At 41.4% G+C, this 22275-nt stretch overlaps 1 protein-coding gene across 1 annotated transcript; it reads right to left on the bottom strand.

Moving 5' to 3' along the window:
• Positions 1-5684: 5684 nt before the first annotated feature.
• SCG2 (secretogranin II) lies at positions 5685-11581 on the bottom strand. Its single transcript, XM_065074078.1, has 2 exons — positions 11450-11581; positions 5685-8044 (listed from the first exon to the last, which is right to left on the bottom strand). Exon 2 carries the CDS (start codon positions 8028-8030, stop codon positions 6150-6152), a length of 1881 nt encoding a protein of 626 aa, XP_064930150.1. The 5' UTR covers positions 8031-8044; positions 11450-11581; the 3' UTR covers positions 5685-6149.
• Positions 11582-22275: the final 10694 nt, after the last annotated feature.

Genomic DNA, 22275 nt, shown 5'->3' with positions numbered 1-22275 from the left:
ATATATCTTAGCATATTTTTAAGGTCCAGACTACTCAACCTCTCTTCTCTTCTCATCTCTATACTTGAACAGAGGTTTGTATTTTCAGAGTTGATATTTCAGTCTGTTTGGAAGGCAGGTAGGGAAGGCTTAGAGGGATTTATAAATAGCATCTTAGTTTGGAGCCAAGAGCTTTGAAGCCTGATGTAGCCATCTACACGTGAAGCAGCCATCAGCTCCACAGAGGGTATATTATGTTAACCTTAAAGGAACTTCATGGCCAAAACAGAGTTGAAGGAAATCAGACTTGCTCTGTGACTCCCCATGCAAAGTATTTTTTAAACTACATATTACATATTAAACTATATGTTTTAGCTATACATTTGTCCATGTGTCTCAAAGTATTTACATTTGTATCCCTGATTTTCCCCATGCTAGGGAAGGGGCAGTTAATTTACTGGCATGGAAACAAATAGCACTGCACATTATAGAATTATGTGAAGTTGTTAGATTTACCTACGTTGTGTCAGGTATCAATAAGACTGATGTAAAAGGTGTTGCCAAAGCGGGAAGCAGCCAGTAGCTTTGGACTCTTGTGTAGGATCAGCAAAGCGCAATGTGCTGACTCTAAAAGGAGTAGAGGAGAAACAGCATAAAACTAAACCAAAACTAGTATTTTTGTGACAAGTAAGAAAGACATTATAAAGTTTTTGGTTTTGAGACATTTACTATTTTTTTTTCTTCTTATCGCTCATAGTTGCAGTATTTTCAACAGTGAACTCTTCCCAGCAGTCAAAAATCCTATGGATGAAGTAACTCCGTCATTGCCAAGGGGAGGCTCAGGAGTGCAGGAGACAGAACCTTGTGGCATTGAAGCGTCTGCTATGCTCCAGCCATCCCAAAAGGTTTGTGTGACTCTGGTGGCACCAGCTTCAGACCATGCACTCTAGCAAGGAGAGGGCTGAGGGGCTGGCAGTTTTTAAATAGAAACTAGAAATCCAAATACATGTAAACAAAGGTTAACCTGACTATTGCTTCTAGGAAAGCAAAGTTCTGGGTGAGATTAAAGGGCTTGTGAGTTTGTACAGCAACAACATTTCTGTTGTCTAAACTAACTGGTGGAATATGATGGTAATTGCAAACTTCCTTACATACAGAATAAAATTTTCAGATTTGTTTTTTCATAGTCTCCTTCAATGTGCTAGTCCCTAGTGCAAAGTTTCTAGCTTTTTGCACTTGTGTTTGTAAGAAGAAAATCGATTGTATATTGGGTCTGAGTAAATTTAACCTCGCAGAAAACATTTTTCCTGTGAGATTACTTTTGCATCCCAAAACTTACTTGCAGGGATTTAACACATCTGCCCTTGTTATGCCACATGAATGACAAGTAATGAATGTGTTGGATTTATCCCCTTTAATGATTTGTCTTTATTTTTATCTTTTCTGTGTCTGTACATAGTGTTCCTGGCCTGGCTCTTACATACTTAATATGGGAGTACAAGTACTCTGGTAGTGTCTAAGTGGTTTGTTGCTCTGCAATGACGTTTATTAGCAGATAGCAAAACACATAGCCATGGTAGAAAATGTGTTCCTTGCAGAAATTATATGCTGCACTTCATCCAGACAGTCTGACAACTTCTCTTAGGTCAAAGAGGAAAGAGAAAAGTGGGGATGGGAAGGTTTTTTTGCATTTAAGGACAATAAATTTACAATGTGAATCTAAGATTTGAGCTGGAAAAAAAGATCCACTTAGATCTTTCCAAAACTATGGTTTTGGGAAGAGTTTTAATAGACAATAAAGAATGACCATGTGTTTCACCTGGAGATCTTGATGGATGTGGTGTGCCTCCTCTTCTGGGTGGACTCAGATTTGGTGGCATAATCAGGGAGCCACAAAGGTGCTATAAAGCTCATTATTTCTTTTAAAGGCTGTCCTGAACCCTGCTCATCCAGTCCAGAGGACATAGCTGCTCTGTGGCCCTCCCAGTGAGCCATCCCATCAGACGCTGGATTTTCTGCCAGGATATAGCCAGGGACTCTATTTTTAGGTGGATGCAGGAAGGTTTTGGGGAAGCATATGATGGAGCAGCAATTGTAGGAGATGGGGAGCTGCCAAACAAGCATTTTCTCTCTCTCTTCTCCCAGGTGTGCAGGACCTGCAGGGCTCATTGTCTGCAGGTTTTTGCCTTAGCAGAGGAAGACAGAGCTCTCTGCATTGGACTGCCAGTCATTACACAGCAGATCTGCTGAAAGGCTGCTGTGAATTCAGAATAATTGTACTATAGTTATTTGCCAGCGTACGTTACATTTGGAATCAGAGGTTGCTTTTCTTTCTTTGCAAGGGGCAAATATTGTAAGTGAACCCGTAATTTTGAGTAAGCTAATTCCAAGACATTTGCAGATACTGAGTGGTTTCCTGGAATAACAGCCTCTCTCAAGAGAAAAGTCAAATGCATTTAATCAGCCACATTTAGAGCTCTGCAACATCTGCAAATGAATTATTAACAATCTCAAATGTTTTTGAATGATCTAAAAGTCAGGAATAACATGGCTCTTCAGATAATCAGCTCTGATTCAGGGCTTCTCCTTTCCACTTTATGCACCAGAGGCTCTGCACCTGCCTGCTGCTGCTGCTCACTGGAGTTCCTTGCAGCTCAGAGAAACCTCTCCTGGGGCGCTTGGGTAGCTGAACAAATGCAAAGAAGAGCAGCTGGTGTCCAGCTGTGTCTGTAGAGATTTGTGCATCGTGCAGTAAATAAGCCCTACTGGGTGTTGTGCACCCAAGGGGAGGTAAGGGCTGCTCCAGGGGGTGCAGATCCTGCAGGACTCTCATCCCTGCACTTGACTGCTGTCTGCACAAATCCTCTGCTCCCACGATGCAATGTTTGGACTGAAGGAGTGAGATAATGGTTTGGGTAAGGTTTGCCTGGAGAAGCTGCATTGAGTAATTAGTCATCTTGTTAGCTAGCAACAGCAAAAATGGCAGAATAAAGCTGTGAAGCAAAGTGCAGCTCAGGGTTCCAGCCTTGGCTCACCTGTTGCCACATCAAGAAATTCATAGATGGCTCATGTGGCCTTGCCTGCAAAGCAAGGTATCTTGTAAAGTGCTTTGAGAAATACTGAGGACTGTCATATTATATGTGAGTCAAACCCCTTCCACTGCAATGTGGAAATACCCCTTTAGAAAAAAAATAATTGCAACAGTCTAATTTCTTCAGATGAGGTAAAGTGGATACATTAATTTTTGAATCAACAAAGGTTCTCTTTTAAAAGCCCCAGCTGACAAAATATTGGGAGCCATCAAGATGCAGATGTAAAAAAAAAAAACCACTTGCAGTAGCATGTGAATTAGTGAAAAACAGAAAAGGTATTAACTCTTATGGATACTAATAGAATGAATTCTGGTATATGTACAAAGAAAAACTTCCTCAGGTCTCAAGGAAGTTGTTCAGCAGCTAGTTATATTCAGACCAAATTTGCAATTTCTTTTCAATCTGCTGTTGGGGAGGACTTCATTTATGAGGGCATGATGAAGTTTACTGCAGCCTTTAAAGAGAGCAGAAACATTTTTCTTTGATGGACAAAAGCCACTGATAAACAGAATACAAACCAGCTGCATCTGAGATGCTGTCAAATTGTAGCACAAAAAGAGGAGTTAAAAAAAACCTACTCCTTAATTTGTCTGACTAAAAATTGCAGGGTGGTCACTTTATTTTGTATATAATTATAATTATAATAATAAGCTTGATAGTGTATCTGTTATGAATTATGTATTCTGTGTGCATTAACAACATGACCGTTTGTTCTGCTACACTCATGAGGAAAACATGAAACAGAGACAAATGAAAGCAGAAGCCGCTGTGGCTATTAAGAACAATTAAGCATTACACAGCCTCTCAGCAGGGGGCTGCTCTGGGGTGGTTTAATGGAGCAGATCTCATGTTCTGATGCACATTTTGAGGATGCTGTCTCGCATATTCAGGTATACCTATCCGCTCTTCTGCAGGAACTTTGCTTTCATAGCAGAAGGCTGTGATAGCTACCAAGAGGGTGCTGCCTATGTAATATTTGCTCGTTTCATTTAAAAATGGAGTTGGAGATCCATTTCTTAGAAATAAAATGCTTCACAGGGAGACAGGCTGTCCACATTCTGTGGCGAGAAGGGGAAAAGGTGTTGGTGGCACTTTTTATCTTGAAATCAGATTCTGTTATACAATGTGCAATTCTGTTATTTCAAGTTCAACATCCCTTTTCTTGTTTATGAAGATGAACCACACACACAAAAGTCCCTTCTGGCTACCCATTATCTCTTTTTATGAAAATATTTATGTGAACTAATTATTTTTCTCACATAAGAAAATTTTTTAAAAGGCGTTTAAGTACAGCAAGTTGGCTATGAAGTTAGTTAGGCTTTGATACTGCTGTCTGTGTGGGTGTGAATAAGGGCAGTAAATAAAGCTTCCTGTTAAAATATGACCTTGGAAAGAAAATACAGAATTCTGAAACTTGCTCACCGAAAACACCAAACATTCATTTAATTCTCAGTACTCTTGTTTTTATTACTCTTCCCCAGTGTTATTTATTATTTATTTGAGTGTTAAATGTTACTAATTTAACTGAAAGAAGATTTTTCTGGACTATGCAGATTGCAGGAGCAGTACTCAGATCAAGGTGATAAAAATTGTTATTTTTTTTTAAAAGTACAATTTTGTTTTGAATAAAATACAGTGATTCCAAGCTACCAATGTGCAAGTGCTTTGCAAATGGCAAGAGGTTTGTCCTGTTTTAGAGAAGTGAATTTAACGCTGGTCTTTTTTTTTCAGTTCTATGTTTAATGTTTTTGGTGACACTGAAGATGAAGTCTTATTTCTGCAGCCTTTGTACTTGTCGTCATTAGACATCACCTCACCAAAAATCATCCCACCCCACTTAGCCAAGATGAGCTGCTGAAGCATTCCACAGGGAAAAAACACTTAAACTATAGTACTGGAAACACTTATGCCTGAGCCGGCCCAGCACAAACCATGTCTGACTCACAGGGCTATACAAGCACATTTTGTTCAGGAAAAGAGCTGGAACTTTTCCAGAACATACTCAGCAGGTCTTAACAGGAGCTCAGGAGATGTTACAAGAGTCCTGGTAATGTAGTGAATAATAAAGGTTCTCTGTATACTTACTTGCACATGTAACAGTCATGAAATAATATTTTTATTAGAGAAAAAAAGTGATGTTACACAGAGGATGAATTCTCTGCTTGCCCTGGAGCCCGTCTCTTTCTTTGTGGCAGCTGTCGGGAGAGACGGCGAGGAACCCATCTGCAGAGCTTCCCATCCCCTTCAGCAGAGCAGCCCAGAGCTCCTGATACTCACACATGAATGTCCAATTTGTATTTTTTTCTTAGCTCCCTTACAGAGTCTGTTTTAGCTGGACAGATCATTTATCATAGAATCTTAACCCTTTCAGTGAATAATATTTTCATAATATCCAAGCTTATATCTTCCTTCTGCTGCCAAGAGATACATAATCATTAATTACGTAGAGCCCAATTTTCAGAAAAGGTAAAGCAGTTACTACCCTGGGTCTATCTTACCAACTTATTCTACAATAAAATAATAGCCTCTAGAAGATTTGTCTGTAGAAGAAAAATTGTATGTTTCCATTTCAAATTAGTATGATCTTATCAGCTGCCACAGAGAAACACAGTGTATTGTCCAGAAATAATTTATTCATCAGCAATAAAACATTTAATAGAAAAAGCCTTGTAAATAAAACTATATAATGCTTTATTTTTTTTTATTCGATACTCCACAAAAAACACAACAGACAGTAACAAAATAATCCAATTAATCTTAAAAATTTCAAATTATAATTATCACTCTTCATTTATCATGTTTTATTAACAATGCAAAGGTTGTTTGTTTACATATTATAGTTTTACTTGATTTCATTAAATTGTTTCTTAAAACACTTGAAGCAATTTGTTGTTTGCCCCATGATTTATAACATATATAAGTATATCAATAAACAATATAACAGCTCTGAGAAAGATATGCAGACTGTTCAATGGTCAGTAGTCTACCATGGGTGGTTTAGTGGGAGAGCAGGAATAAATCACAACTGAATTGGGATAGAAGTCAACACGCGGAAGAGAAATAATATTTGGGGAACAATTACATATTTTCCATTGCCCGTTTAGTAATGTGATCTCTCTCAAGCTCTGATTTCTCCTGTTTTAGATACTCTAGCACCTTTGCTAGCATATCCTCATCCAGATACTGCCTGTTCTGCGTCTCGTCGGTTTCCCCGGCCATGGAAAGCCTTTTGCTGAGCGAAGCCAACTTGGTGGCCTCCTGTGGTCCCAGCTGGCTCAGGTGCTCCCTGATGGCCTGCTCCAGCTGGTCCTCTTCCTGCAGGTCACCTTCAGGAGCTGCAACTGGGATGCGTTTCATTTGGTTCGGGTTGATGACGTCCGGATATTTTGCCAACACCTTTGCCAAGTAATCGGCCAGCTCTTCATCCTTCTCATTCGGTTTCTCATATTCCATTTGTCGCCTTTCCAAGTCGTTCATCCAGGCAGATTTAGGAAATAGGTGTCCCTTCAATCTTCTGGGAATGTAAGATAGTCTTGGCAAATCATTTTCTTGATTAAGACGATTTAGTAAGTAGGAGGGATTCTGATTAGCTAAATTGTCAGTTCCCAGAAGACTGACAATATCTTCAATATTGAGGTCTTCAGGTAGATTTTCTGGAATAACATTAAGAGGCTGCTTCAGGTACCCATTTTTAGAGTTTACATTATTTTTAAAAATATCGCTCTGTCCTAGATTGGGTTCAGCAATCTCATCGAGGTCTTCTGGGAATTCTGCTTCCTGCTCAGCTTCCAATCTTTCACTCTGAAGCTGCTTTTTTTCTCCAGCTTTCAACATGTCTATTAAATCCTCAGGAGGAATTTGTAAATTCCTTGAGATTTCTATCAGCTGAGCTATAGACTGAGGTTCGAGTTGCTTGTCCAAAAACATGGGTGCTCTTTTTTCCTCAAGTTCTCCTCCAGTCCTTAATTTTCTATTCCCAGCACCACCCATCAGCCTCTTCAGGTAATAATTCATTAGCTTTGAAACATTCTCTGACATTTGATCTTTATTGTCTCTTCTTATTTCATCCTCAAGGAAGCTGAGTTTCCCTGATCTTTTCATTTCATCATCAATCTCTTCTTCGTGTTTATCTATTTCCTCTTTGCTGTCTTTTATCTCTTCCTGGGTTTGACTTTCCACTTTTTCCTCTATGGGATTCCAATCTTCTCCTCCAACCACATCTTCATAGGCAATGTTATTCACTTTGTATACATCATCTTCATCATCTGTATACAATTTCTGGTCCTCATCCAGCCTTTCTTTCTTGTGGTTACTAGGTCCCGCCATCTTCCCCAGCTCCTGAAACACAGACTCCAAGGTAGCAAGGCTTTGGGGTGTGTATTGCTCTTCCACGATCTCATTAGTGCGCTTGAAAGGACTGTCTCTTGAACTGTCTTCATAGTGCACAAGTGGCATTTTGAGATATTTTTGCCACCTCTCAGGCCACTTGTAAGCCTCATAATCATCAGTTACTCCAGCTGGAAAGTTATCTGAACTCAGACCATAAGGTTTATTCTCCTTTTGGCCAACTTTTGAGTCTTTCTCAGCTTGCCGCAAGGCTTCCAACATTACCTTAACCCATTGGGACTCATCTTCTGTCAAAGAATCCCTTGCATTATCTGGTAGGTGAACCTGATCTTTGCTTGCTTTCTGTTGCAGGAGATATGGGACACTTTGATAAGAGTTGTAATCAGGGCTGCTTTCTCCCTGGTTAGTTTGCTTGCGAAGATCTTCTATGTATTCCAAAGCTTTGATCATATCTGGATTTGGGAACCTTTGTAAGTTTTTCATTACATAGTCTGGATCTTTCTGAAGCAGCTGATGCTGCTGGAAGGAGGCTGCATCAACCCAGCAGATTAGCACAAAGAAAAAGGTGAGAGCGCAGGCTGCTCCAAGCTGGAAGGCTTTAGTTTCTGCCATGTCTAAAATATTTCCTTGAAATAAAGAAGAAGAAGAAAAAATAAGCATTTAACACATGGAGACAGACTTAAAAAACTGAGAAGCAAATTAGTGATAGTTAAACTGGGACTCACCGTGAAGAATACCACCAGTACTACACGTTTTTAATAATTATGGAAACCTAATATAACACATATATGAAAGCTATATATTTTGGTGGAAATCTGTGATTTTCTGAATCTTTCGTATGATTCCTCAGTTTACTGAAAACTATTGGTTTCCTATGCTAGAAATTTCTTATGCTCAGTGTACTTTATGAACATCCGTTTTCCAATGGCAGCACCAAAGTGTAAAATACAAATCATATACAGCTCATGAAATAGCCACAGAGAGCGCTAAATGACATTTTGATTGTGAAAATGAAGGCTTCAAATGGTAAAATCAGTATACCCATATATTTAAATACCACTAGAAATATTAATATTAAAACTGTATACAGAATTATTTTGTGAGATTGTTCAACAAGGCATCTAATTTCATGCCAGGGTAATAACACTGAATTATGTTAGACTGCAATAAAATTAAAGTAATGAAGTGGAGAACATGGCATATAATATGACTTGCAAGTTTATTTCTGTAATTACTGCTAGTGTTATTAGTTTCTTTTTTTGCTATTTCATTAAAAAAAATATCTTTGTATTACACGTGAATTTTAGTTAAGAGGCTGTATGGGGGAACCATTTTCCTATGGGCAATGATCCCCTAAATGAAGGACAAGGTATAATTTATCCTACAGGTGCAATACAGCTTTACTGAATCCTTTAAAACCCATCTCAGAAATGAGCTGGAATAGCCAGGTTCTGAGTGATGATTTCATTCATTCATTCACTTCAGCAGAAATTGAATCATGTCCCAGGGCAGGCAGAAATGTGGCCATTGGCAAAATTGAGCTAAATTCAGTTAGAATAGATCAGTAGGAGCCCATATCTAGTCAGTCTGCCCAGCTTACACCAGCCAACAATAAACTGTGGAACTGAAAAGGGAAAAACATGCCTCTGGACTAAGGAGATGACAGCATGGCTGCGTATGAGGTGCAGCTGCACAAGCCCAGTTTTGCGGGGACCTGAGCACCCTCCACCCAGTGAGAGGAAAAATTGCTCGGGCACTGGATATGATGGGGTGGGGAAACAGATTAGAACCTTTTCTGATCCAGTTACATTAAAAAATAGAGTACAATAATGAGAAAGAAATTATAAAGATAGAAACCACTTTGACTAATTAACCTATTTTTGTTCCTTTGGTCTTTGGCTTGGTAAAAGCATCCTGTCCAGTGGTTGGTGATTTGTGACAGCCTGAAAGAGCTACATATGCCACTATTCACCCACTGCCGGCAGTAGAAACTGAGCATGAATATGCTCATTTCAGTTCACTTGTGGATTTTGCCACTCAGTTTTGGTTTCTAACATAATGTGACTTAACTAAATAGTTAAAGCAATATCCATTCAGAGAGCTGCTTTTTCCCCTCAGTATGACTGGGCAAGCTAAGAGCTGTAACAGCAAACAATTTCCCCAAACATTTCTGACTACTCAAGCCTGGATACATTTGAGCATCTATTTCACAAAGGATTCATTCAGAACAGCTGATTAGAAGATCCCACCCTCCAGATTGGAGTTTGCCCTGAAAAAAAGCCAACACATCATTTTCTGTCACAGAAAAGGCACTAGTCTTATACATAAATCTCCATAATAAAAAACAAAAACAAACAAACAAAAGACAACAAAAAAAAACACGAACCACAAACACTTATTGCAGCAAACAAATGAAATTAAGACTTTCTTTTCAAGCAGAGAGACTGGTTATTAACAGAGTTAGTTTGATTAGTGCATGAGAACCTCCGTCATTTCCAAGGCGTGGGGGAAGGGAGAGTTGTTCCACAATTATCTCTTGGGCACCTCCCACTCACAGATACCAGCAACTCAGCCTCCTTCGTGACACACAATTAGGTAGTGTTACAGCCTTTGTGAGGTTTGTCACCATCCCAGTAAAATAAAAGTTTAGTGTTCCACAAGGATGTTGTTCAACTGGATATTTCTTTTTACAGGTCATTAGCTCCTTTCTACATAGTTTTGGAGCATTTGTCTCCAGATCTAGATCAGTTTTCACTTCTAATTTATTGGTAGATGGCACTTAAAAAGCCTTGTCAAATGGATTTGGGAATGATTTATTTTAAAAGCCTTGAGTTCAAGTCATAAAATCTTGTCATTAAATGCATTATCTAGGGTAAGAAGAACCCTCACCAGTCTTTCAGCCTTTAATTCCATACTTTTTGGAAAATAGGGACATTTTAGACTATCTTTAGGATCTATAGTAAAACATTCTCTTCTACGCCTCTCAAGGGACAACATGCTAAAATGGCTGTTTTGTCTACAGATGGGTAATCGTGAAGCTAGCCTAGATGGGGAGCTTATTTTCTCCTCTATTAGCACCTACTAAACAAGGAAACTGTCTTTTGGTCAACAAATGTAGAAGTTCCTATTTACAAAACAAGACAATCGACTTCACAACCTAACATGTACAAAGGCAATGCAGACTGAGAGTAGTTTCCCAGAAAACAGACAAAACAATAAATCTCCTTTCTGGGATGTTTCCATGGTAGCAGTAATTTTCTCTCTCAGTCTCTCTCAGCAGTCATCTCTGATTAGAAGGTAACGCTTCCAGTGAAAATCTATGATGAAAACTCATAAGCTGCCCTGAGAGTCTAAGGGGAAAATCCAACAGCAGTTTTCCATAAGGAAAATAAGGAAATAGACCATACCTCTTCCACTGACTTTTACAATAAATAATACAACTGCAGTAAATTTGCCTTTTTTTTTTTTTTTTCAAGAAGTGTATCTAATTCTTTATCCTGTACAAGGGACCCAAAACACAAACTAAATAACAACAGGGTGAGAAGAAAACAGTTTTGAACCCTAAGTATTTCTGAATGAATATAATAATTGTTTGTACACATATACATCTGGAATGTTAGTTGGATTATTTTTGCACCCAAGGTAACCTCTCATCCCATATTTTGAAGTGCCATGTCGGCGAGCCAGCACGACTGAACATGATTGCAAATACAAACGCCGTACCTCCCAGCTTTGGCCACAAGCAAAAGTGGTAATACCTATATATGTAATATATAGGTAATTGTAGGTCTGTATTTAGATTTATATATTTATATATTTATATATAAATATATAAATATATTTATATATATTTATATATATATATATACATATATATATATATAATTGCAAAAATCACTACAACCCCATCAACTTTCTGCTGTAAACCGCTGTTTCACTCAACCTCCCTGTTCCGTGGTTGCTCCCCAGCCCGGTGGCAACCGACATAAGGGCCTCCCGGTCCCCCCGCCCCGGCCGCCCCTCGGCCCTACCTGCCAGCGCCGCTCCCGCCGCCGCCGCCGCCGTCAGCACCGGACAGCGCCCGCTTATAGCGGTCCGGCCGCGCCTGACGTCAGCCGCACTCCCGCGCCCCGGGCGGAGCCTGCGCCGCGCCCGCGGAGAGTGGGGGCGACCAGCGGGACCCTCCCCGAGGGCAGGCTGAGGAACAGCCCCCCTTGCGGGGCGAGTGTTCAGAAAGGAAAAGAAAAACGGAGGGGACACGAGGAAAAGGGAGAAAGAAAAAAGAAAGGGGGGTGGGGAAGAAAAATAAATGTGAAAAAAAAGACAAGAGGAAAAAAAAAAAAAAGATGAAAAGAGGGGAACAAAGACGGGGAAAATGGAAGAAAGACAAAAAGAAAATAAAATATTTTTAAAAAGGAAAAGAAAAAAAATAAAGAGGGGGTAGAGAAGAAAGAGGGAAAAAAAAAAAAAAAAAGAAAAGGTGAAATTAAAATAAAGCAGGTAAACAGGGTATAATCAGTGCCTTCTGCTTCTCTGCTCCCACAGCCCGCAGCAGTGAGGGGCTGGGAGAGGGGAAGTCTGTTAAGCTGACCAGCATCTGGGGTTTGGAGGCGATGCCGAGGCAGCAGCAGGAGCAGACGCCTGGGGCTCCAGAACAGGAGCCCAGTGGGGGGCACACCGGTATGTGTAGGGCACTGGAGGAGAGTGAGAGCCAAACCTCGTGGAAGAGCATGTGCCAGTGCAAAGGTCAGTGCGTGCACCTAGCTGTGCCCTTCCCTTTTGTAGGAGCTGCCCTTTTAACAGCTACAGTCTACAGTCTACACGGAGTTTTTTTTTTTAAATCTTTGAATGAGCCATTGTAGGCCAGTTCTGGCTTTGTGACCGGGTAGGGACAGTTCACAGCATCCATGGCCTCTTCATCAGGCACAGGAGGCCTGGGAGCTCTGGCCAACTAAAGCATCCTGCTGAGAGCTAGGTGCTCGCAGGAGAATGGAGGGGGGAAATCACACGTTTCCATTGTTTGCCTGACACAGATAGAAAACCTGAAGCACATTGGAGAAGGCAGAAGGATCACCCCACATTAACTCCACTGCTGGCCATGCCCTTGCAGTTTTAACTCCATTCTCAGCACTCCATGTGCAAGACATCCAGCACTTCCACACATTGCTCACTAGGGTGAGTAAATACCACTGTGCCATAAATCAGAAAGCATGAAATGTAACACGTTCCTTCAGCTGCTGCTCTGGGCTTCAGCTTGTTCCTTCTGCTTCCTTTCTATTCTAGAAAGGTTGTTGTACTTTGGCTTTTAAATAAGGGCTCCTTTTCCCCAAAAATAAATCTTTCCTGACAATTTTGACCTTTTACAGCAAAAAATGCAAAAAGAAACCCAGGATGAATATGCCTTCCAAATCAATGAATGTTACAAAATTACTTTGTCATAAGAACAGCAAGGTAGATGTATTTGCAGCCATGAACAAAAGGACTATCCTTGCTGTATTTGTTGTAGCTGAAATGGAGATCTGGAAGGCTCTCATTTCACTACACACTCAGTTATGTGAAACATATAGGACCAGTTTTTGTGCTGAAACACTTCATCAGCAGCTTGATTTAGGCGCCAGATACAACCCAAAATGCTCACTTTCATCAATGGGCCCAGGAAGAAAAGACCCAAAGGTGAAGTTACATTAGGACCCATGACAGCAAACGTGAAGATAGGAAACAGCATCTGCTGCAGAAAGCAAGGTCCAAGTTCCTCCTGAGCAGCTGGGAATCCTATTACTGACCACCACAGCCCCCTTCAGCAACGCTCTGAATGCCCACAAACATATAGTTGCAGACATTGTTAGTGCTATTACACCTTAGTCCATGGAGAAAATAGCCATTGTGAGGAAAACCAACAAATAAAAACAAACAAACAAACCACAAAAAAACCCCACAAAACCTAAACTAAATCAAAACAACAAAGAAACAAAGAATGCTTAATTCAGATTTTCAGGAATTTTCTTGTGCCTCTGCATGTATTTCCAACAGACTCTTATGTTGTGCATTCTGCTACCAAATGCCTAACATTTAGCTAGCCATTTCTTTCCCATGAAATCATCCTGCTGCCCCTCCATCCATCTATCCTAGATCTTCAGCATCAATGAATATTTCAGCCAACCCAGATTAACTAGCACATCAGCACAATTCCTTCCTCTGGTCTTGAACTGCTCACTTGAGATTTTACAGAGTGTGAAGTCAGGCAGACACTTGGCTTAGGTCTCTGCCATGGCTATTTTGAGTTCAGTGGATAAAATTTACCAAAGGGTATCCACAATTCAGCTGTCAATTTACTCCACATCAAAAAGCGTTGCACGGACTTTGTGCTTATGCTTGATTGTGTCCACGCAGTCCTATAAGGAGGGCCTTAATGAACATACTTCTTTTTTTCCCTATTGAGCATATGACATTCTTTTCCTCAGAATGAGTCATGCAAGAGAAAATTTGATCTGTTCCGTCATTAGAAGTTCCATGGCATTTTGTACAAGAGTAAGATCACATCACGGCATCTCTGAATTTTAGGAAATTGCATTAGAACTAGCTCAATATCAACTGTCCAATCAGAGTAGCTTGGTAATCTTGTTTTTTCTGAGCATATCTTTGACCACATCACATCCTTTTGTGGATCCTGGAAACAGAATAGCAATAAACACAATGGTTTCTCTGAATGGCTTGCCCTGTCGCATGCTCTGCCTCACATGGTTATGCCTCATGAGAAGCTAAGAGTTAATTAACCAACCCTGCGTCTTGTATGCTAACTTAAGAGTAAGTAAATCTTCAAGGATATTTTAATTTCATTTCATATAAGAAAGAAGGCATGGGGTGGGTGAGGGGACTTCACTGCAGCAAACAGAGGCAAGAGGACTCCCACCCACTGTGTTGTGTCATACCCAGCTAGAAGAGCATCGTCCCTAAAGTTAATGGAGAAAGAAGTCAAACGACTTCAGAAGGTAGCAAGGTCTGACATGGGGCTTGGTGTTGTTGCCCTTGTGCCCGATCCCTAGGACAGCACCAGCACTGGAAAGAACCACCACCACTCATGGACCATGGTCTCCTGGTGATACCTGCCTCCCACCGCATGTGTCCAGCTTGGGTGAGAGGCTGAAGCAGTGCTCTTGGTGGTACGGCCATTCCAGCAACAATGCGGAGCAGCAAGCAGCACATTTGTCTGGCTGTTCTGGCCCTTTCTAAACACCAAAATAGTTTGTAGTTCATGCAGTTCCCTTCAGCTCTAGCTCTCTCCTCCTCTAATTGGTGTCACCAAAGATCAGTGCTGCTTAAAAATAAAGCAGGGTTGTGTCGATATTGATTATTCCCCCTTCTCTGTTTCCAGTGGCAACTAAAAATAATTTACAATTCATTACAGACATGGCAGTTCTTGCAGAATAAGAGCCATTGTCACATTTAAAATTCAATCCATATCTGACTTGAACATCTGCATTTATTCTGTATGTAATGAGAAGGGGGAGGGTTCTCTTTCCTCAGAAAAAGTTCATCTGCCATCACAGATATAGATTCTTTTAAATTATTTTCATTTTAAAATACTTGAACTCTGCTTGGGTCCAACAGTAGACTTGTTATTTTGTGTTAATTTTGCATGCTTGGCAGACCAAACGTATTTGTATGCAAATATTTTTGGCCTCCCTAAATTTAGTACATAATAAATGGCTCAAATTTCATTACCAAAGATGTAAGGGAAGGGGAAAATATAACATTGTAAGGAAAAGTAAGTGCTTTGTAGTTTGTAACCACAGTCCTTTAAAAGCATGGATCAACATTTCAAGCAACATTTCAAGAACAGATTTTGCTAAGAACAATGAAAAAATACAAATCTTGACTTTCACTCAACATTTCTATGTTCAGGATTTCATGCTGCCTGCATTTAAAAAAAATTAAATAGAAAGAGGAGCCTCAGGGCAAGACTTGACCACCACCTCTGACACATGGCTGGATGTCACCTTCGTAATGTGGACCTACCCACAACCTTGTGGGTATCACTATTTCAGCACAAACCTCTTGGTCCACCGGGGGGGTTCCCTTGTTGGGGTCAGTCAAGGCTCAGTTGTGCTGTGCCTGCCTGTGAGTCGCCCCTAGAGCTCTGTGACTCCTGGAAGTGCCTCTTGTTATCTCCAGCAACTGCTGGAGGAGCCAGACCTGCTGCCTCACTGTTCCTCCTGCCCTGCCCAATGACCCACATTCATTATAGGATGCTTGGAATATTTGGGGTCCCCCACAAAGCACCTCTGCTCAAGGCAGGCTCAGCTGGGCCAGGGGACAAGAGAAGCCTCTGCTGGAAGGAGCCTGTAATAGCAGCAGATGCATCAACAGGGACAGAGTTTACTGTCATACTTGTTCCAGTGCTGCCTCCAGTTTGAGTACCATGAACAGGAATAGCAAAACACCAACACATTAAGGAATGTATGTTTTCGCATATAGCCACCAGATTATTTTTATCTCCAGACCTCCCCCACATACCTACTCACATATTTTCTTCCGTGGAGTTTCAAGGCTCTTCACAAGCCTGTGACATCTGCTTACCAACATTTGGTGTAAAAATATCAATATCTGCTCTGCATAGCTGTTCTGAGTGCCACATTTACCAGCCAGTAAAGATCAAGTGCCTCCTGGGAGCTGGCTGGATCAAACTGTCATGATTTCAGCACCGCTTTGCGTCAGACAGCAGAATTTAAAGTCAAAACACAGATAGTTTAGGAGGAAGACAATGCAGAGCCCTGAGTCATACCCTGCTGAGGGTGAAGAGAACAGATTAATAGACAGCAAACATGAATGAAACTGAACAGCTCATTTTAGTCATGCGGCTGCTTCTGAAACCCAAAATAGGATTTATTTTTAGTCATTGAGCATGAAAAGAGGATTTCTTTGCACCTTGCCAAGGAGAAGTTGAGAAAAGAGTTTTAATTAGCATGGGGCAGTCTCCCCTTTCCTTGACACCCAGAGGAGCTCAGCATGCGGCCTGCTGTGCTCAGGGAAGTTTTGCCGCTCACAAGCTGCTCTAACAATGCATCACCCACCAGACTTTGCATGACCCAGCAGCTTTGAGCATCATTCAGTTACAGAAGACGCAGCCTATACTCCAGCCCCAGGCAATTTTCTTTTGCTAAAGCTGAGTCAAAACAAAAGTGATGATTGCTGATAACCAGGTAGTAACTTTTTGAGGAGCTGCACTGCTCCCCACTGCTGGCTCACAGGGGAAGGAGACAAAGCAACCATGGCTTGGCAGTTAGAGAAACTGCACAGGTTCACCCAAAATCATTGGAGATTACTCAACCAAAATCTCCAAGCCCTTCAGAGCAGCTGTGGCAACAACTAGGAACAGCAGACAACAAAACCAGTTTGCCTCTGCTTTCCAGGATGAGTGCCACCTGTTCCTTGGCTCGTGTGAGGGTACAACCTGGGGTATGGGCCACCTTGGGGTCAGCCAAGATTGACCTTCAGAGATGTTTTTTGTGAAAGAGCACAAAGGTTTTACAGGGGAGTGAAAAACGTTGTCACAACAGTACACGTATTTACATGATTCTTCATTTGAAATAAATGGATAGAAGTGATTTCACAACTGTGCATAGGTTATTTACATGATTTAGTCCTCTCCTAAATAATTTCAGCAATTCTGCTCTGCAGAAACTTCATGATCTAGGGGCTAAGCCATTTCTATCCCTTACTTACATTAAAGCCTCATTAATTTTCACATTAATCACTCATAAACATGAAAAAGCGCAGTGATTTTTGGATCTGTCTCTGGCAGAAAACCTCCACTTTGTTACCTGCTGCCTTGTCTGACAACAGAGGATAGGACTCAGAGGGGTTTTTTTGTTTTGACAATCGAATCATTCTCAAAGCATGAACTAGCATGCTTGCGTTACTTCATGTGGCCAAATGTTCTCCCATCTCCAACCCATTAGAGCAACAGGTGCTTTAGCAATGCAGTGTGAGATAATCTATCATGCTCTGTTTCCTTGCCATAAAGCATTATCACAGTTTTCTCTTGCATTGTCTTTCCTAATGTCATTAGTTTTCCTGGTGTCATTACAGCATTTTTTTTGTGGCCATAGATTTGTCCTTCTTTGCTTAGTATATGCCTACATATATTCCAACCCTAATACTACAGTAATTTATATAGGCCTGGGTTGAGATCAAATTTAGCATTTGGTCATGAATTTGACAACAATAGAAAAAAAAAAGACTCAGTGCAATGCAGATCACAGAGCCAATGTTACAGAATTTCTTCCTGGAGACAGCTTCTAGCAAGAAGAGGGCAAACAGTTTTATTTGGTAGTTCACATGGATAAGGCATAACCACTTCATGTCATGTCCTTTTTTTAAAATGTATACTAAATTACAAGTTAATTCAACATAAACATGAGTGATTGCTTCAAAATGAGCACAAATTCATGTTGTCCCATGTGGTTATAGCTGTTAACTTTCGCTACATCAGCATTTAAACAGAGAGCTTATTTTTTTGGGTTTGAACCATACTGACTTTGGAATTCAGGATAAAGAGCCAGGGAGAGTTGGCTGGTTTCAATGGAAGTTTGTGATTGTAGGATCAAGGCAAGTCCAGAACCTCAGCGCAAAAGGCAGAAGAGACACAGGGTTAATCATTTACCCCCCAGCCTCACACCAGCCTCCTGCCTGGCCAGTCTCACTGCTTCAAGCAGCCAGGCTGTGGTCAGGAGTGCCCTGCAGCTCATGCAGCCAAGCAGAACTCCACTATCAACTGGCAGAGACACTGCCCAGACAGGGAGGATTTAATGCCATCACCCAGATGTGCAGGAGGCATATTCTGAACAGCAAAAGACAGAGAAGTCAAGCAATGTGGTCTGGGAGCAGTGAGCTGTTGTCCTGCATAGGTGCATAAGGACAAGCCACCGCACTCCACCCAGCACGGGATGGGGTGGGAGCCAGAGGGTGGGTACAGCTGGGGACATGGCACAGTGCATCCATCCACGGAAAAGGTTAAGAGCTCTGTTAACATCTATAATTTGCTTTTTCTTATCACTCAACACTGAAAAGCTTTATTGGGCTAGGGAAACATTCTAGGCAGGCTGTTCCCTTCTCTAGTGAAAGTAAAAATGGAAGAGGTGACACTATTTCCCCAAACAGGCTGCAATCTACATGACAACTAGTAACACCTTTGCAAGCTGGGAAGAACATTTGCTTGGACCTTCAAACTGTTTTAGATAGCAGTCTTGCATTTCTCTCAGCTATCAGAGCCTTGATTGGCAAGTAAAATCCATATAATCGGGAGAAAATGCTGCGATTTTCCCCTAAGGCAAATACTTTCTGCCTGATACACCTTGCTGGTAAGTGCTGGAGAAGCCCAGCCCTGAGAGTCCCACTTTGCCCTTCTTCCAAACCCTAGGCCAATCCACACAGCGACCCACCAGCCGGGTGGTATGGAAGCCCCCTCCAGGCTGAGATACCACTGGGTAAAAGCAGACATGTGCCAGCCCACTGACCTGCTTTTTTTTTCAAGCTGGAAAATGGGACCATAGCAAGTAAGTTTGGGAAAGGACAAACACCTAACGAGAAAGTAGCCCATCCACTGTCTTGTCTGAATATTAGTCCAAACACCTTATGGCTTCAGGCATCTTGCTGAGCACTCCGAGCTTAAGCACAACATAGGACTGTGTGATATAAGATCATTTTTTCTGCTTCAAAATGAAAGAATTGAGAAAAAAATTGGATACAAGTTGAAGAGAAGATGGAGAGCATAGATTCTGTACCAGCAAAGATAAAATACACAGCCTCTTTTATAAAATATTAAACACAAGCTATTTTTCCAATTGAATGAAATGTACTCACAACAGACCATTTGTATCCAGGGATCCCTGCAGGCGACAGAAGGCTTGTCAGGAAAATAGCTGCTTGAGTGCTGGGCTCATAATTCTCATTCAATAAGATTCGAATCTGAAAGTAAACAGACACATTATTGCATCTCACCCCAAATCTGCAGTATCCGGAAATTTTCTCCTGGATGCATTTAAAAACCAAACATGAACCCTATAGGCACTGTTTACTCCTGACCTGTCAACCAGAAGCTGCGGGCAGGGCTGGGCTGCAGGAAACACACTTTTCCAGCAGGATGGGACTGAGTTATTGGCTTCCATCCGCAAGTGCTCACGTTGAAAACACCCTCTTACTTTCACACAGGGCTTTTCAACCGAGTGGGGAAAGCTGAGTTTTGTTGCATGTCAGCATTGTGACAACTGAGATGATCTTGTTTTGTCTTTGCCTGATGGGTAGTAACATGGATTTATGTGATGTTGGCAGTGGCTTCCACAGTACTCTCCTCATTCCACATCTCCCGGCTCCCAGACTGAGCAGACTTCCCAGGTGCAAGGACACAAGTACAGCCCGAGCCAGGGCTGCTTGTGAGACTTGGGTCTGTCCATTTTTATTATTAACACTTATTTTTATACCTCTTCTGTTTTACCACCTTTGGAAACTGCCTAGTCCACCTGCTCCTAAAACCAGCCCAAATTTTAGTGATGATCTCACCTGTACAAGGCAATGCAATGGGGAAAGGTCTGGACCAGCACGATCTATTTTCCACCGGACTTGTAGTGCTTAACTTTATTTTGAAACAGTCCTGCTGCTGCACTGCCACTGTGCTGTAAACCCTCACTTTGGGTCTGTCCCAGCAGCCACAGGTCCACACACAGGGACAGCGCAGCCCAGGAGCTGCTCACAAACACAAGCTGCGTCCCCCAGGGACTCAGTAGTTATCTGTATCTACTGCATTCAGCGTGGTGCTGGATCCCATGGAAGTGCCCTGGAACACCCAAAATATATTGTTTGAAATTCAAGGCAAAAGCAATCCATTGCAGCTGTTTAAAATGAGGTCACTAAGAACTGCAATGAATTACCATCAGCCTTACCTAGAGCCTGGCTCGCCTGTACCTCTGTGTAGATGTGCGGTCAACAGGGAGTTGTTGTGCTGGCTGTGGTTTTCCACAAGCGTATCTCAAAGCTGAATCAAATGGGCAGATACTACATCTGGCACTGGAGATATCATCTGAAGAGCTAACTGGATTACTTGTCCATGCAGTGAGGTTTTCACCATCTGTTGCAGATGTAATATTGATGAGGTTCTCAATTTTACATAACTGTTTCATGATATTATTATATGAGAAACAAACAAGCAAAACCAAACACAACTCTTCTGGGTTGATGTTGCTCGCTTTTAATCAGGAATTGATGACAGACATGTTTGTTGAAGTGGTATCTTCTCATCTTCTCCTGATGTGCTGTTGCCTGCTGCAGTGGACGTACACCATGTGCCACACAGCATCATACTGCTGCTTGGTTTCTCCCTCGGACTGCAGAAACTGTCCCAGCTCTCCAGCCCTTTGTACAAGCATCCACTGGCTGGTTTTTGCCCTGGTGCACAAAGGTCCTATTCTCATTCCCCATTCTCTCTTCTGCAAGGACCTGGCAGTGCCTGGTGGGTACAGCCTTGGTCCTGTGTAGATGCAGGTGCCCGCCGAGCTCTTGTGGAAGGATTTCCTTTCTCTCTGCTAGGCATTGCAAAGGACATCAATTCCCATCTTATTATCTTGTTTTGTAGAATGAAGGTGTTCTGTATAGAACAGAAATAAATGGGAAGGAAGAACTGTAACATGTGAGGAGACACAGCAGAAACTGGGAAGCGAAAGAAACAGCTCAGTTGTCAGTGGTGCAGCTGCAACACATGAGGCAGCACAGCTGAGAAGATGTGTGGTCCTCTGAAGACCATGGCCAGAGGCTCTGCGCTGGAAGGAGCAGATGCTGCAGGAGCCAGGCAGGAATATTGAGTCTCTCTTTCAGGGTCTGTGCCAAAGAGGTGGGACCAAAGGGTAATTAGGCTGATGAACAGTGATATTAAATGTATTAAATGAGGCTTACAATATAAGAGAAATCTTAGGAAAACAAAAGTTGAAGTGAGAAGCATAACAGAGTAAACCCCAGCACAATTAACCTGCAGGAAAGCATAAATACAGAACCTGCTCCCGAAAGTAAATCCATATATACAACTGCAGTTATGTTCCCTGATTTTTACCCACCAAGCATATATCTGACTTACAGACATTTATTTGCTTTAAAAAGCAGTAAAACAATAGGATTGAAAGTATATGCTTTGGTTGTAATAAGACCAATTATTTGGAATATGCACAAAATTAAAAACATGCCTAAGGGCTTTGAGCAACAGTCAGTATTTGCTGAATGAGAGCCCTTAACCATTATTTGTAATTACTATTGACAATTCTTAATTCTAAATTTATGTTGTTACTTCTCACAGCTGCTTAGACAGCCAGAGCTCAGAGTCCATTTATCAAGTCAGTGTTCACTTGGAAACCAAAAAGAACTGCAGAGGCTTTTCTGTGCCAGAGGCATCAGACAGAACAAAACCAAACCTCCCTTTTGTAATCATGACAACCAAGTTCAACCACTCCTCTTATCAACAATGACACTTTAAGAGAAAAGATCCCAAGAAACAAACCGACAATGATTTTCAGGCAAACAGATCACAAAACAAGCCTGCAAATTTGATTGCTACATTGATCATCAAAAGCAGCATCTACAAAGCTGTCCACAATACACTGATAAATGTGCTATCTTCCCATGGCTGTATTGCCTGTTACCTCAAGACTACTCTGACCTACAGAGTAGCTGTTGAATTAACACTTTGCATTGTGCTGATTTAAGTCCTAAATTCATAAAGCAACATGTATTTTAATAATGCTGAGCAAGTCTTGCCTGACATACCAGCTGCATTAGCTTAAAAAAGATGGATCATCAAATATTGTAGTATATACCC

Source organism: Columba livia, chromosome 9 (genome assembly GCF_036013475.1).
Source record: "Columba livia isolate bColLiv1 breed racing homer chromosome 9, bColLiv1.pat.W.v2, whole genome shotgun sequence".
Taxonomy (NCBI): domain Eukaryota; kingdom Metazoa; phylum Chordata; class Aves; order Columbiformes; family Columbidae; genus Columba; species Columba livia.
The sequence above is the reverse complement of the archived record's forward strand: the minus strand, read 5'-3'. Positions and strand labels throughout refer to the sequence as shown.

What these genes read in the sequence shown, in the direction of transcription:
- SCG2 (XM_065074078.1), bottom strand. Translation starts at nt 8,030, where the DNA reads ATGGCAGAAACTAAAGCCTTCCAGCTTGGAGCAGCCTGCGCTCTCACC.